This window comes from Pan troglodytes, chromosome 7, assembly GCF_028858775.2.
Source record: "Pan troglodytes isolate AG18354 chromosome 7, NHGRI_mPanTro3-v2.0_pri, whole genome shotgun sequence".
In the NCBI taxonomy this organism is placed as follows: domain Eukaryota; kingdom Metazoa; phylum Chordata; class Mammalia; order Primates; family Hominidae; genus Pan; species Pan troglodytes.
This window is the reverse complement of record NC_072405.2, coordinates 39,418,055-39,434,437: the sequence shown is the minus strand read 5'-3', so window position 1 is coordinate 39,434,437 and position 16,383 is coordinate 39,418,055. Positions and strand designations below refer to the sequence as shown.

General features: G+C 38.6%; 2 protein-coding genes across 6 annotated transcripts in view; one reads left to right on the top strand and one right to left on the bottom strand.

Moving 5' to 3' along the window:
- The window catches only part of WRN (WRN RecQ like helicase), a 137,924-nt gene extending 130,206 nt beyond the window's left edge, over positions 1-7,718 (bottom strand). The window contains exon 1 of one of the 4 annotated variants that reach the window (XM_063817001.1): positions 7,487-7,718. The gene's annotated coding sequence lies outside the window, so the exon portion shown is untranslated. The remainder of the gene's footprint in view (positions 1-7,486) is intronic. The other 3 variants (XM_063817004.1, XM_063817002.1, XM_063817003.1) reach the window with 3 other exon arrangements.
- A 581-nt stretch (positions 7,719-8,299) lies between these two features.
- PURG (purine rich element binding protein G) overlaps positions 8,300-16,383 on the top strand; it is a 37,335-nt gene continuing 29,251 nt past the window's right edge. Inside the window, exons 1-2 of one of the 2 annotated variants that reach the window (XM_016959319.4) lie at positions 8,300-8,382; positions 8,672-9,541. In XM_016959319.4, the coding sequence (XP_016814808.3) occupies positions 8,678-9,541 (864 nt within the window). In that variant the 5' untranslated portion in view covers positions 8,300-8,382; positions 8,672-8,677. Of the gene's footprint in view, positions 8,383-8,671; positions 10,632-16,383 lie in introns of those variants that run through there. The other variant, XM_016959318.4, reaches the window with a different exon arrangement.

The following is a 16,383-nucleotide window of genomic DNA, read 5'->3' as shown; positions in this document are numbered from 1 at the left end:
AACTTACACCATAGGCTCTCCTGGTTCTCAGGTCTTCACAATTGGCCTGGAACTAAACCATTAGCTCCCGTGGGTATGTCTCCTGGCAGATCTTAAGACTTTTATAATCTCTTGATAGATACAGAGACAGAAATACAGATAGAGATGGACACAGAGATATAAAGATCTCCTATTGGTTCTGTTTCTCAGGAGAACTCTAATACATCTACCTTTTCTTATGTAACTATGGATGAACTATCGGTACTCCTACATCCAACCTCTCCATGTGTGCAAACCTCTCATCTACTCAAAGACATTTGCTCGAAGACATCTACTCAAAGACATTTTCCCATCTCCTACATCATCAACTTTTTCCTCTCTACTGGTCTGCCAGAAAAGACCCATCAACATATACGCAATTTTTTCCAACTAAAAAAAAGAAGAAGAAAAAAAAACTCAACTTTTGGCTAACTGCTCCATTATTATTCTCCCCTTTGTAGGAAAACTACTCAAACGAGTCATCTATAATAGCATCTCTGTTTCCACTCCTTTAATCCTCTCTTAAACCCACTGTAACCACTCCACTCCACGAAAAGGGCTCATGTCAAGGTTTCCAATGACTTTTATGCTGTCAAATCCTATAGCCAATTCTCAACGCTCATCTGAGTCAATGTACCGGCAGTAAGTGACACAATTAATCACACCCATCTTCTTGAAACATTTTATCAGGTTTCTGTGATAATTCTTGAGTCTCCATCTATATCAGTAACAATCCCTTTTCAATATACTCTGCTGCTCCTTCTTACCTCCCCAATCTCTAAACATCACAGCATTCCAGGATTCAAGTCACAGACCTGTTCTCTTCTCCCTCTACACTCACTCCCTTAGAGTCTGCTGGCTTTTAAATTAGCTGTTATACACTAATGACTTCCAAAGTTATATAAACAGCCTAGACCATTCCTCTTAACTTCAAACTCTGATAGCCAATTATTTACTGGATATTTGAATCTCTAATTGGCATATTCCACTCAATAGATATAAAGTTTCCCCAAACTGCTCCTTTTGTATATTCCCCATCTTAGTAAGTCACCTTCATCTTTCTGGTTGCTCATGCCAAAAGCCTTGGATTCATCCTGACTCATCTCCTCCTTTCACATTCTGCATCTAATCTGTCAGCAAATACTGTTGGTTCTATCTTCAAAACAAAGCCAAAATTCGACCTCCTCTCACCACTTCCGCTGCTACAATGTTGGTTCAAGCCATATTACCTTTTACCTGCTTTTCCCTATGGCCTATGCTCAAAACAGTAGCAGAGTGATTCTGTTACAAGATAACACAATTTAAAGGACTATATAACATAAGTGACTGAAATTTACCCCAGAAAGGCAAGGGTGGTTCAACATAAGAAAATTAATCAATATAACACACTACATTAAGATAAGGGAGGAAAAATACATGATCATTTCAATTGACACAGAAAAGGCATTTGACAAAATCCAACACCCTTTCATGATAAAAACTCAGAAAACTAGGAATAAAAGGGTATTTCCTCAACATGACAAAGGGCATTTATGAAAACCCACAGCTAACACCATACTTAATGGTGAAAGACTGAAAGCTTTCCACCTAAGATAGGAAGCAAGACAAAGATACCCACTTTCACCACTGCTTTTCAACATCATATTGAAAGTTCTAGCCAGAGAAATTAGACATGGAAAAGAAATAAAAGGCATCCATAATGGAAAGGAAGAAGTAAAACTATCTCTATATACAGATGACATAATCCCATATAAAAATCTCAAAGAAAGCTACTAGATCTAATAAGTAAATTCAACAAAGTTTCAGAGTACAACATCAACGTTGAAATATCAGCTGTTGTTATACACCAGAAATGAACAATCTGAAAGGAAACTAAGAAAGTAACTGCACTTACAATAATAGCTAAAAGAATAAAATACCAAGGAATAAATTTAACCAAGGAGGTGAAAAACGTGTACTCTGAAAACTACAGAATGCTGCTGAAAGAAATTAAAGAAAACACAAATAAATGGAAAGATATCCCATGTTTATGCATAGAAAGACTTAATACTGTTAAGATGTCAATACTACCCAAAGTTATCTACAGATTCAATGCAATCCCTATCAAAAGGCTTTTCTGCAGAAATGGAAAAGGTGATCCTCAAACTCATCAGAATTGCAAGGGACCCCAAATAGCCAAAATAATCTTGAAAAGAAGAACAAAGTTGGAGGACTCATGTTTCCCAATTTCTAAACTTACTACAAAGCTACTGTAATCAAAACAGTGTGGTACAGGCATAAGGACAGAAATATAAATACAATAGAATAGAATTGAGATTCCAGGAGTAAATCCATACATTTACCACCAATTGATTTTTGACAAGGGTGCCAAGTCCATTCAGTGGGGAAAGAATAGACTCTTAAACATGTGGTGCTGGGACAACTGGATCTCCATATGGAAAAGAGTGAAGTTGGACCCCTACCTCACACCATATACAAAAATAACTTAAAATGTATCACACTAATATACAAGAATTTACTTAAAACTCCAATAGAAAAAGTAAAACTATAAAACTATTAAAAGAAAACATAACAGAAAATCTTCATGGCCTTGGATTTGGGAATTAGGTATGACGCCAAAAGCATAGGCAATAAAAGAAAAAACAGATAAACTGGACTCTATAAAAATGTAAAAGTGAATCAAAGAACAATATCAAAAAGTGAAGAAAACCCACAAAATGGGAGAAATTATTTGCAAATCATATACCCAATAAGGGTTTAATATTCAGAATATATAAAGATCTCCCACAATTCAACAGAAAAAAAAACTCAATTAAAAAATGGGCAAAGGACTTAATAGACAGTTCCCAAAGAAGATATAATGGCCAATAAGCACATTAAAAGATGCTCAACATCATTAGTCATTAAAGAAATACAAAATAAAACCACAGTAAGATACCACTTCCCACCACCTACTAGGATAGCTATAATTTTTAAAAAAGGAAATTAAGTTTTGGTGAGCATATGGAGAACTGGAACACTTGTACACTGCTCCCATGGAAAAACAGTTTTAGCAGTTCCTTAAAAAGCTAAACTAAAAGCTTACCATGTGATCCAGTAAGTCCACACGTAGGTATATTCCCAAAAGAATTGAAAATAGGAACTCAAACAGATTCTTGTACACCAATGTTAATAACAGCATTATTCACAATAGCCAAAAGGTGGAAACAACCTAAGTGTCCATCAACATATGAATAAATAAATATGGCATATATATAATATAAACAAATGGAATATTATTCAGCCATAAAAAGAAATCGAGTTCTGATACATGCCACAACATGGGTGAACCTTGAAAACATTATCCTCACAAAAGACTCTGAATAGCCAAAGCAATCTTGAGCTAAAAGAACAAAGCTAGGGGCATCACACTACCTGACTTCAAAATATACTAAACTCTAGTAATCAAAACAGCACAGTACTGGCATAAAGAGACACACAGATAATAGAACAGAATAGAGACCCAAGAAATAAAACCACACATTTATAGCCAACTGATTTTTGACAAAAGAGCCAAGAACCCACAATGGGGAAAGGTCAGGCTCTTCAATAAACGGTGTTGGGAAAACTGATAACCATATGCAAAAGAATGAAAGTAGTCAATTATTTCTCACCACATACAGCATCAACTCAAAATGGACTAAAGACTTAAATGTAAGACCCAAAACCATGAAACCACTTGAAGAAAACACAGGAAAAAAGCTCCCTAACATTGGTCAGGGCCAGAGGTTCCCAACCCCAGGGCCACAGATTAGTACCAGTCCATGGACTGTTAGGAACCAGGACACAAAGCAGTAGGTGAGCAGCAGGCAAGCAAGCGAAGCTTCATTTTTATTTACAGCTGCTCCCCATTCCTCACGTTACCACCTGACCTCCACCTCCTGACACATCAACGGTGGCATTAGATTCTCATAGCAGCGCAAACCCTACTGTGAATTGCGCATGCAAGGGATCTAGGTTGTATGCTCCTTAGAAGAACCTAATGCCTTATCAACTGTCACTGTCTCCCATCACTCCCAGATAGGACCCTCAAGTTTCAGGAAAACAAGCTCAGGGCTCCCAGTGATTCTACATTATGGTGAATTGTATAATTATTTCACTATATATTACAATGTAATAATAATAGAAACAAAGTGCACAATAAATGTAATGTGCTTGAAATATCCTGAAACCATCCTCTCCCTCCTGTGGATGGAAAAATTGTCTTCGATGAAACCAGTCCTTGGTACCAAAAAGGTTGGGGACTGCTGATCTGGGCAATGATTTTTTGGATATGACTTCAAAAGCAAAGGTAACAAAAGCAAAAATAGACAAAGGGATTACCTCAAAATAAAATGCTTCTCTGCACAGCAAATTCAACAGACTGAAGACAGAATCTACAGAATCGGATAAAATATTTGCAAACTATACATCTAATAAGAGGTTAATTTCCAAAATGTTTAAGGATGTCAAACAACTCAATAGCAAAAAAATAAAAAAATTAAAAAAACCATATTTAAAAAATGAGCAAAAGACCTGAACAGACATTTCTCAAAAGGAGATATACAAATAACCAACAAGTATATGAAACATTGCTCATCAATAACCATCAGGGAAATGTAAATCAAAATCACAATGAGATATCACCTCACACCTGTTAGAATGGCTATTACCAAAAAGACAAAAGATAAGTGTTGGCGAGGATGTGGAGAAAAGGGAACTCCTTCCTCGCTGTTGGTGGGAATGTAAATTATTACTAACATTATGGAAATAACTCAAAATATTAAATGTAGAACTACAAGCGGGTCCAGCAAATCCACTACAGGGTATATATTCAAGGGAAATGAAATCAGTATGTCAAAGAGCTATCTGCACTTCCATGTTTCCTGCAGCACTATTCAACAATAGCCAGAATATGGAATCAAGCTAACTGTCCATCAACAGATGAGTGGATAAAGAAAATGTGATATACATATACAATGGAATAGTATTAAGCCATAATAAAGAATGAAATCCTGTCATTTGCAGCAACATGAATGGAACTGGAAGACATTCTGTTAAGTGAAATAAACCAGGCAGGGAAAGACAAATATCGCATCTTCTCACTTATATGTGAGAGCTAAAAAATTTGATGTCATTGAGGTAGTAAGTAGAATGGTGATTACCAGAGGCTGGGATGGATGGGTGGTGGGAATGAAGAGAGGTTGTTAATGAGTACAAAAATACAGTTAGATAGAAGGAATATCATAGGGTTTGAGAGCTATATAGAGACAAAAAAATAGGTAAGTGATTGCTAGGAAAGCGGGTGGGATTGAGTACTAATGGTTATGGAGATTCTCTTTTGGGTAATGAAAAAGTCCTAAAGGTAATTGTGATAAAGGTTGTACAACTCTGAAGACAAACTAAAAACCATTGTATTGCACACTTTAAATGAGCGAATCATATGATATATTAATTATATCTCAATAAAGCTGTTTAAAAAAGAATTCTGAGTGGAATTGGCCAGATACAAAAAAGACAAATATTATATGATTCCACTTATGTAGACTATCTTGAATAGGCAAATTTGTAGAGGAAGAATGTGCATTTAAAGTCACTAAGGGCTGGGCGGATGAGGCAATGGGGAGTTATTGCTTAAAAGTTATAGTTTCTGTTTGAAGTCGTTAAGGTCTTGGAAATAGTGGTGGTGATGATTTCACAACATGATCAGTGTAATTAATGTCACTAAACTGAACACTTAAAAATGGTTAAGATGGCAAATTTTATGATATCTTACTCCAGTTTTTTAGAAACATAATTCAGATCACGTTTCCCTAACAACTCTCCAACAGCTTCCCATCTCCCTCAGAATGAAAGCCCAAATTTTCAATATAGCCCATAAAGTCCTACACATTCTGGCCCCTTTCCCTTTCTGGCCTGACCTCTGACCTCCTCTCCGCTCTGCTCCAGCTCTTAAGTTGCTCTCTGAACATAAAGAGGCAGGTTCCCCCAGGGCCTTTGTACTTTCTTCTCCTCCAGAGAACGTCAAGGTAAGTTCTCTCACTTCCTTGAGCTCTGGACTCAAAAATTCCCTTCTCAGAGAGGACGTCCCTGACCACTTATTGTAAAACTGCAGCTCCCTACAGCCCCCCACCCACAACACACACACACACTCTTCATCCCCCTTTCCTTTTTCATCTCCATTTTCACCTTCTGTCATCCTATGATTTTACTTTTTGCCTGTCTCTTTCCACTAAAATGTAAGCTCCAAAAGGAGAGAGATGTTTGTCTGTTTTGTTCATTGTTGGTATCTCTAGTGCCTAGAGCAGTCCTTAATAAACATTTGTTGGATTAATAAAGGGAGACCACTGTGGGGGAAAAAAAATAAAAGAAAATAAAATTTTAGCTGAAGAATGCAAGCCCCTTTAAATTATCAGGCCCAGAGAGGCATTAGAATGAAAAAACAGTCCCGTCTCACTCCCGGTCTGAGCTGGATAATTGTCTCTTAAAGCCCACCTGCTATGTGGGCTCTAGACTGGCACCAAGAAGCCATAAAATGCCATATGCTGGACACGATAACTCATACCCCATGAGTTACAGTGTACAGCCAATCATTAAGCAATGGTATCTCTGTAAACCAATAACAATTCCTGACCAACTTTGTCTCAGCCCACTCTTCCCCTTCGCCTTTAAAAACCTGCTTGTAACCAAGGCTGAAGGAGCACTCCCCAAGGCAACTGGGAAATAAGTCCTGGGCAGCTGTCCTCATTTTGGCTGAAGTAAACACTTTAAATTATAATTTTGTGCCCCAGCCTCTTCCTTTTAGGTAGACACCACTATTCAATGACATCAAGATCTGAACTGTCCTACTTATCCCAATATCCCACCCCTAAAAAGAAATGTACCGAACCATAAAAAGCCTGAAGTACTCCGATTTACAGACTCCTGTATTAGCATCCTAAGAATTATATTACCCTCTTCAATAGGGAGTAGTATTTTTCATATCAAACCTAGCCTGAGAACAACTGAGATTCAACTAGGAAAAAAAGAAAAGAAAATCCATTAAAGACTGAGTGATTTGAACTCAAAAATATCCATCATCACTTGCTAAATCATAGACAGCAGGTTATTTCCCTCGACTTTGCTGTGCAGACCTGGAGTGGCTCAATTTCTGCCACAATAAAGGCCGTACTAGAAAGAGCAATCCTAACTAAGCGCTCAAGGTAAACATCAAGCTGGGGCCGTCAGGGGCGGGGAAACACTTTCTGAATGGCGGAAGCTCCGAGAGACGCCTTTCCCAGCTGCTCCAGAGGGGAAAGAAAAGGGAGAAAGTCTGTTTTTCCAGAATCTCCCAAACACAGCCCAGGGGCCTGCTCCGCGGGCCTAAGCGCCTCCACGTGTCTCAGAAGCCTAGCACTATAGATACCCCAGGGCACGGAGCTGGGAAAACGGGAATAGGAAGACACTTTACCCCGAGAAGATCCAGTCCAACAGGTCTTCTTCAGCCGGATGACTGTGGAGCGCCACCACAAGCAGGGCCTGCAACCCAGGCATCCAGGCTAGACACCAAATCAGCAAACTTTATTCCCGCGCTGCCGAGTACAAGCCGGCGCCTCCCCGGCGCACACAGTACACATCAGCTCCGGGAGACCGACCCGACCCGCCCCTCCAGCCCCGTCCCCGCCCCCGTTCCTGCCCCACCCCTTTCCCCGCCCCCGGCCCGGCTCGCCTTTCTCGCCGCGCTGCAACCCTCCCACCACAGCCCATCCAGCCCCGCCCAGCGCGCCGCGGTGCGCATGCGTGGAGGCCCTCGCTGCCGCTGAGCACCTCGGGAAGTGTAGTCTCTTCGCAGGTGCCGCTGGGCAGCTAGAGTCCTGCATCCCGGTGGAATCCGGAGAAGTGAGAACATTCCCGCCGCCCGGTCCTCATTCCCATCTTCCCACCTGTCCAGTCCCCTCGCACTCCCGCTGCACCCCACGCGCCGGGCTTCAGTCAGAGAGTGCACTGAGGAAGAGCGGAGACCCCCTCTTCCCCTCAGCGGGCTGTGCCGGGGGAGGCGGGGTCCACCGCCCGCCCCCCGCCGTCGCTCTCCCCGCCTCCCCTTCCCTCCCCTCCTGGCGGGTGTGGGGCCGGTGTCCGAAGTCAGGCGGCGGCCCCCGCAGCGGCCGCAGGAGGGGCGGCTGCGGTGGGCGCCGCGGGCGATGCCCCTGCCCGGCTGCTCCGGCGGGGGGCAGTGCGAGCGGCGGCGGCGGGGGAGGAGGCGGGGGGCGGCGGCTGCGGCGGCTGCAGCAGAGGGGCCGAGAGCTGGCGGTGGCGGCGGCGGTGGTCGTGAAGGGCATCGGCGGCGGCGGTGATGGCAGAGATGATGTGAGTGCCCGCCGGCTGGAGACCTGGGGCCGCGGAGCGCGGGACGGGCGGCGGCGGCGTGCGGGAGCGGCCCCGGGGGCGGCGGAGGGATGCGGGGAGCGCGGGCAGAGCCGGAGCGGCGGCCGCCAACCGGCCGGCAGTGGCTGGAGCCCCGCGCTGCGGCGCCGGGGGAGCCGGGCCCGGCGTGGGGGTCGCGGGCGGCGGCGGGGCGGTCAGGCCGAGGGGCGTCTGCGATTGTTCTCAACACCCCTCCCCCACCCCATCCCGTGTGTCTGTTTGTCACTTGCAGCTGAAGATGGAAAGAGCCAGGCGAAGGGGAGGCGGCGGCGGCCGCGGCCGCGGAGGCAAGAATGTAGGGGGCTCTGGCCTAAGCAAGAGTAGACTCTATCCCCAGGCCCAGCACTCCCACTACCCCCACTACGCGGCCTCAGCCACCCCTAATCAGGCCGGGGGCGCAGCCGAAATCCAGGAGCTGGCCTCCAAACGAGTGGACATCCAGAAAAAGAGGTTTTACCTAGACGTGAAGCAAAGCTCCCGGGGCCGCTTCCTAAAGATAGCCGAAGTCTGGATAGGGAGAGGCCGGCAGGACAACATCAGAAAGAGTAAACTGACCCTCTCCCTGTCTGTGGCAGCGGAGCTGAAGGACTGTCTAGGGGACTTCATCGAGCACTATGCCCACCTGGGCCTGAAAGGCCACCGGCAAGAGCATGGCCACAGCAAAGAGCAAGGCTCCAGAAGGAGGCAGAAGCACTCGGCACCCTCCCCACCAGTCTCGGTGGGGTCCGAAGAGCATCCTCACAGTGTCCTGAAAACAGACTATATCGAGAGGGACAATAGGAAATATTACCTAGACCTAAAGGAAAATCAGCGGGGTCGCTTCCTACGGATTAGACAAACCATGATGCGGGGGACTGGCATGATAGGTTATTTTGGCCACAGTTTGGGCCAAGAACAGACTATTGTCCTCCCAGCACAAGGAATGATTGAGTTTCGTGATGCCTTGGTTCAGCTGATTGAAGACTATGGCGAAGGAGACATAGAAGAACGAAGAGGTGGAGACGATGACCCGCTTGAACTCCCAGAGGGGACTTCTTTCAGAGTGGACAATAAAAGGTTCTACTTTGATGTGGGCTCTAATAAATATGGAATTTTCCTGAAGGTAAGTGAGGTGAGACCACCTTACCGTAATACTATTACTGTTCCATTCAAAGCTTGGACAAGGTTTGGGGAGAATTTTATCAAGTATGAAGAAGAGATGAGGAAAATTTGCAACAGCCATAAAGAAAAGAGAATGGATGGCAGAAAGGCCAGTGGTGAAGAACAAGAATGCCTCGACTAGAGTGAAATTGAACTCCATCAGGCAAAATTTAAAATCACAAATTGGCTAAAAGTACTGATCCATTATCCTTTGAAGAAGTTTTTCCTCTTTTTTGGCCCGTTGTTATTAGTAATACCTCTAGTAGTTGATACTTCAGGAAGTCTGATTCTCATGTTATGTTACACATAGATCACTATAATTCTTACGGGAATTCCAACCTTCCCAGAGCTAAATAGTTTAGCTGCTTCAACTGCTCCAGACTATTGAAGTATGCAAATCAGCACAAAATGTGACATTCTGACATTCTAAATACCATAACTAAGATTTACATTGCACTATGACATAATCCCGAAAAAAGATACATATACTTAAATAGAAGTGTGACTTTCTATTTAACAAATTCCCCCAAAAGTATTTCAATCCTACTTCATTAAAAGCTGCTAAGCTTACCTGTAGGGCAGTTACCACAGAAACAGAAATTGACCTCCGGTATATATAAATATTTACTTATAAAAGTACAAGTAGACGTATATTGTCCGTTGAATAACTGAATATACCATCAAAGGATCAAATCTTATTATCTAATTAAACCTTAAAAATATAATGTCATAATATTTCTTAAGAATACTATAGTATTCTATAATTTCAAACTTTGTGGTAACCCTACATTTTATAGTTGCCATATCAAAGCCATGGGAGAGTTTTAATTGGTTATTCTGAGTTTAGTTACAATCCCTTCTTTACCTCTACTTAATGTTCCATATATTTTTATTGACTTTCCAAAGTTTCAGGAATTACTTTTATGTCACATTGAGTGGGAGGCTTCATCCAATGGCTTTGCTATGGAAATCTTGGTGGTGTAGCTTTTCATGCTAATTTGAAGATTGCAAGAGGTTTCTTCCCCAAAATATATCATGGACTCAAGGTGTTACACTTTATGCTTCTTCTTTAACACTCTTTCAGAAGGGTTGGTGTACCAATTAACTGATATAAAAATATACCTGTAATAATATATTTTAGTAGCACTTTTGCAATTGCTACCCTTAAAACCATGTCAACACTTCCAATATAATCCTGAATTTTACAGGTGTTTTAATTCTGGAGGGGGTGGGGATTTTTTTTTTCTAAAAATAATTTAGAATACAAATTTCCAGTCTGAGAAAAATATTATTTGAAGATTGGTTATAAATATATTTGAAAGGAAAATTCAGGCATTTTCCAAGGTGCTCTTTCTGACTTTACACAAGACTCACCCATTTACCTGTATTAAAAATTACTTTCCAGGAAGTGCCACAGCAATTTTTCAACACCTAAGCAATTTTTTAAACAAGTGGATATAGTGTTATATGTGTACCAACCCATCCTGTATTAACTGACTGAAATTACATCTATTCAGCTATATTTTCTTCTGAATGAAATTATTGTCTTTTATCTTGGCTTTATTCACCTCCCACACAATAAGTCCATCTAATCATATTTAAGAGCCAGAACACTGATTTCAACCCCCAAATATCACTCTCATTGATGAGAGCTGGCTGCATGGATTCAAATCAGAATGTAGCTCTTCTTTTATATGCTAAAAGTAATTTAAAATTATATCAGCGATTTTTTTCTTCCAGAGTTTTGTCCCCCAATACCTTTACGTGAGGTCACTAAGAAAACTTGATGGTATGAATTAAAAAAATTAATTTCATTGGTTTATGTTACTTAAGAACAAGCAATCAGTAACCCCGACATATATACTAGTGTTGGTTTGCAGATTGTATTTCACATTTCCTCTAGTAGCGTGAAGGAATCTCATTAGTTCATTATAATTGTGGACCATCTGGATCACTATGGAACAACTGAAGGTTAGGAGATAATGTTAGTACTAGAGCTAATAGCACATGGTGGGTGTTGAGACTCTAAAAGTAGCAAGGATTTTTAAACAGTCCTAACTGTAAAATAACTATGTAGGCTTGCTAAAAAAGTAGTTTTTGGTCTATGAAGGAGTGATGTGCACTTGAATTACTGTACTACTGATTGTTATTGCTGCCCATCATAGTGCCTATTAATAATAATCAACCTGTCAGATTTTGGCAAACTGGAGCTGTGAATATTCTAGTATTTGATTGTTCCTATCGCTATTGCTATGAGTGTATACACTCTCTTAAAGTCTTCCTTTCTAAAATATTTATATCCATTAGGTCTAAATGATTTCCTTTTACCTTTTGGGTCTGATAAGATTTGGGTATGTGTCTATATCTATATATATATACACACAGACATATGTATATACATGTATACATATATATGTGTGTATACATACATACAATACCATGTCAGACTTAAAGATAAATATCTTTAACTCATTGTATATAAACATTATTAAATTTAGTTTTCCATTAATTATTTAAGTAAAGAATTAGTTAAGCAGCCAGATTTTCTACTTTGTATGTATACTTCAAAGTTTTTACCATCTCAAAGCTGCAGATTAAATAGATGCATATATACTGGCAATTGAGTATACTCTAAAATTATTAAGCCTTCTGCCAGTCCTTTTGTTTCATTTTTTTCATAGTTAATCATTCAAAAATGAGATGATGCTATGACTTTTTGATACTTAAAATTCCCAAGAATTCATTAGCCATAATTAAATATGATCCAGTTCAAAACTCTGGTCTTAGGACATGTATTGCCATGTATCTTATAAAATAAGCTACTATTCTTATCTGTGCAATATGCATTTTATTTATTGTCATTTGTAACATACATGGAGCTGCAAGTGTTCATGGTATCCTTCAAAATAACAGAATCCCTGCCTTGAAGACATTAAACTCTTAAGGCAACTGGAAGTTAGAAGTTAAAAAATGAGCATGAAAGTTAGTAACCAAAAGTACTAGTTCACTGTATAATTCTAAAACACTGATGATGTTTGCACATAATAATCCAAGCATAATGTGGTACAGGCTCAAAACTGTAGTAATATAAGCTAATAGTATGAAATTTGGAAACGGGTTCCTCTTGATAGTTGGCAGTGTGCTCCTAGCAATTGAAAGCAGCACTAATCTGTTGCTTATATGCAAAAGATGCAATGTATTATAAAGATATTAAAGTTCTTCTACATTTTATAATTTTCCTTGTTAAAGCCCCAGACTGCCATGTCCCTGAAACTTGAGTCAAACACAAGCTTATTTGCACTAAAGAGCATGGCCAAAAAAATAAATGACAGGGTGGAAAAGCTAGTTGGAACCTCTTGAAATAATTGGTTCTAATATGAGAATTTCACATTTGTCTATTTGAAAGCTGTATGGTCCAGGCAGACAATCTGTCAGTTCACTAATTTAATAATGCACTTTACCTTTTGTATATAGAAGATGTACATTTATGCCACTTGACAGGTGGGATGTGTTTCAATAACTATGTAGCTAGAATCTATAAGGTGATCCCGTGCATGCATATGTTTGTGTTGGAACTGTTGTTGTAACAGGTTTCCATTAAATCAGTGTAATGGAGAAGGGTAGAAGATGCTTTTGAAACAAATCCCAGTATATTTAACAAAGAATTTTAAAGTAGAGTTCACATTTGATGTCTTAAGAACTAGAATAAATAAAATACTATTTCTAACCCAAATTCTTATTACAGTTGAGACTATATTTAGTTGAGATTCCCCACAGTGCCCTGACAGTTAATTTGGGGAATTTGTCTAGACAAAATTTTTTTCAATCATTGTTTCATTGTTGATATGTGTTTAAGTAATAAATAAATATGCAGTACATAATATTATACTCAAATTAAAAGTGTGGTTAGCTGATGTGGCATTATTTAAAGAACATTCAGACTAAAGAAGTAAGGTTTCAAGTTAAGGAAATGCAAGGAACCTATGAACAGTCACTAACACAAATATGATATCTCAGAATTCACAGAAGTACTAACCTTCACCAACTGAAAAGGGTATTGGGGGATTTAGTGTATCCTTCCATCTTAAAAGCTTCTTAAGATGTACATTTGAAAATTAGATAACTGTTGCTTAATAATACTTTACTGAGAAACACTGTGTACTAACAATTCATCAAGAGTGTGCTATATTTACTGAGTTCATTTTATATCTATAGATAAGAATAAATTATATAGTCATCCTACCTTAATATAATCATGTATTTATATTGTAATTTTGCAAATATTTTCCATAAAATAAACATTTATCTGAGCTGCACAATTTGAAGAGGATGAAACTGGAATATACCCTCAGATGCTCATTTTAAATAAGCAGCTACCATTGAAAGCTGATGTATGTATTATCATTCCTTTAAATTTGGGTTTATGGTATATTTTAATATTTAAATGAATAGGACTTAATTTGAATTTTAAGTGGTTTTCTGAAAATAATTTTTTCGTAAGTGTGAGCTTTTTTTCCTTCTTATCTCCAAATGTTTTTCATTGGAACTATTTATGAAATCCTATTCAAAGCTTTATGTAAGGGGTTTGCTTAGTCACCACTTAGTTTGAAGTCTGTCTTTACTAAAACACCAAACATCTTTGACAACATACAAAGAGGAGTTAACATTGATTCTATGCCTACAGAATAATACAGGTGTAATATTTATCACTGCCTGAAAAGGATCTTAAATCCTTCTGAAATTTCCTTAAATATTTCTTGAATTTCAAAGAGAAATGGTGGCTAATGGCTAGCCCATCAGAGAAAAAGAATAAGTTTGTTAACATGCTGTTGAAACAACTCATAGTCCACCATACTGTAGCAATGAAGTTCAGGGAAAATGTGTTTTTCCCAACTTAATATCATGTGAAAATTGGGTTTTCAGATCACAGTAACTCTGTCGTAAAGAAAATATACCCAAATTTAGTAGGTAGAGCTTAGAAAAATAATATATGTATAAGTATATATTTTCATGTATAATGGAAAAAATCCATACTTGTTATTAATTTGACATGCTATTTTAAATCATTTAAATTTATTTTGGTAATGAGATTTTAATCAATATTTTTGAATGGGGAAAAACATACATATAGTACAAAATGGAAACAGTACAGATGGGTAGAGGGTGAAAAGTAGCAACCAATGTTAGCAATTTCTTGTGTATCCTTCTAGAGTTACTCTGCATATACAAGTATATGTGTATGTATATATATATATATTCTTTTTAAAACATACAGATGAAAACATATTATATATACTATCTTGTACCTAGTAGATTCAATTTCAGATCTGTCATTTTAAGTGACTTTTTTTTAACTTAGATATCATACTTGAGCTAGTTAACATATCACTTAATTTGAAATATATTAACTATACCAAGGAAATATCAAGGAAATTTTGAATGAATCCCATTGGTATTTACTTAAAGTGCAAATATATGTGTATTTTAAATATACAAATATTCAGTTCATCCTACTAGTTTCCTTTCTCTCTTCCTAGCCATCTTGCCTTCCTGTATTCCCTTCACAAATATATTGGTCTTTTTCCTGAAGTAGTGCACTTCAGGAGTGCCAGGATATTAAATAATTTAACCAAGTGTTATCTTAAACCGTATTCCCTAATGAAAAACACCCATATTTAAAAGCTTTAATAAAGTATCACGTTCAGTCAATTTTTACTAATTCTGTTACTATTATCTTTATCCAAAGACCTTGCCCTTATAAGAGCAAATGAGTATTAGAACTATAGTAAAAAGGTATAATTCTGTTGAAATACTTTATTAGCATGAAGCCTTTATCTTTATGAGAAAGGTATAATGTTCATTTAGCAACCTCATCAAATCCAAGTTTAAGCAAACAGGTAACTCTAGACCCGATTGTTTAAAGCATTGATTTTTCACTGAAGGACCAAGAGTCTGTCAGTAGTCTTGGGACCAAAGGCGGTGGGATGATTTGGGGAATGAGTAAAAACTGGAGTGCTGTGAGGTTACAAGTACAGCTAAACTGTCTCTCTGCTGGAAGAATATAAAATGGTCAATATAATTTTTTAATGAAGTTAGCATTATTACTAGTCCTATAAACATAAACAAAGCTGCTTTAATAGTTTTGTGAGCACCCATCCCCAAAAATCATAATTCTCTTTTCATTCCCATCAAGAGTGCATTTTGATATGACTTTTCTATTGACCACTGAGAAAAAATTATCTGAAAAATGAAAGATCCCATACTTGAGTCCTGAAAGATGCTATCTAATTATGAATTAAAGCAACCAGAGTAAAAGATCCAATACAATTGTAAATATCTTTAAAAATGTGGGTTGAGGAAGAAGAATTTTTTCATGGATTGGTATCCGTGAATTTTATGAACATGTCATAAGGTTTAAAAATTTAAAGCATTGCTTTAAACTTTAGAATAATAACTCTGTATTTGGTAGCATAATGTCCTGTTTACAAAATGAAAGAGGTGTTGTTAAAAGATAAGATCCTCTTAAACATATTTTAAAAGCATAAAAGTTTGCTCCCTTTATTTTCATGCTGAATAATTCATTATAAAATTCATTAAAAATTCATCTTTAGGAATGAATTTTGCTTAAATTTAGGCTAAAGCATATTAATAATTTCCCATCCTTAATTGAAGAGCTTCCCATGTTGGTGCTTTCTGGTAAATTATATTTTTCAAACTTTATGTTCTTTTGAATATTTCTTATGAAAAATTACATATTTTTATTGAGGCCAGTGACATCCACCAGTAAATAAAAACATAATGAAT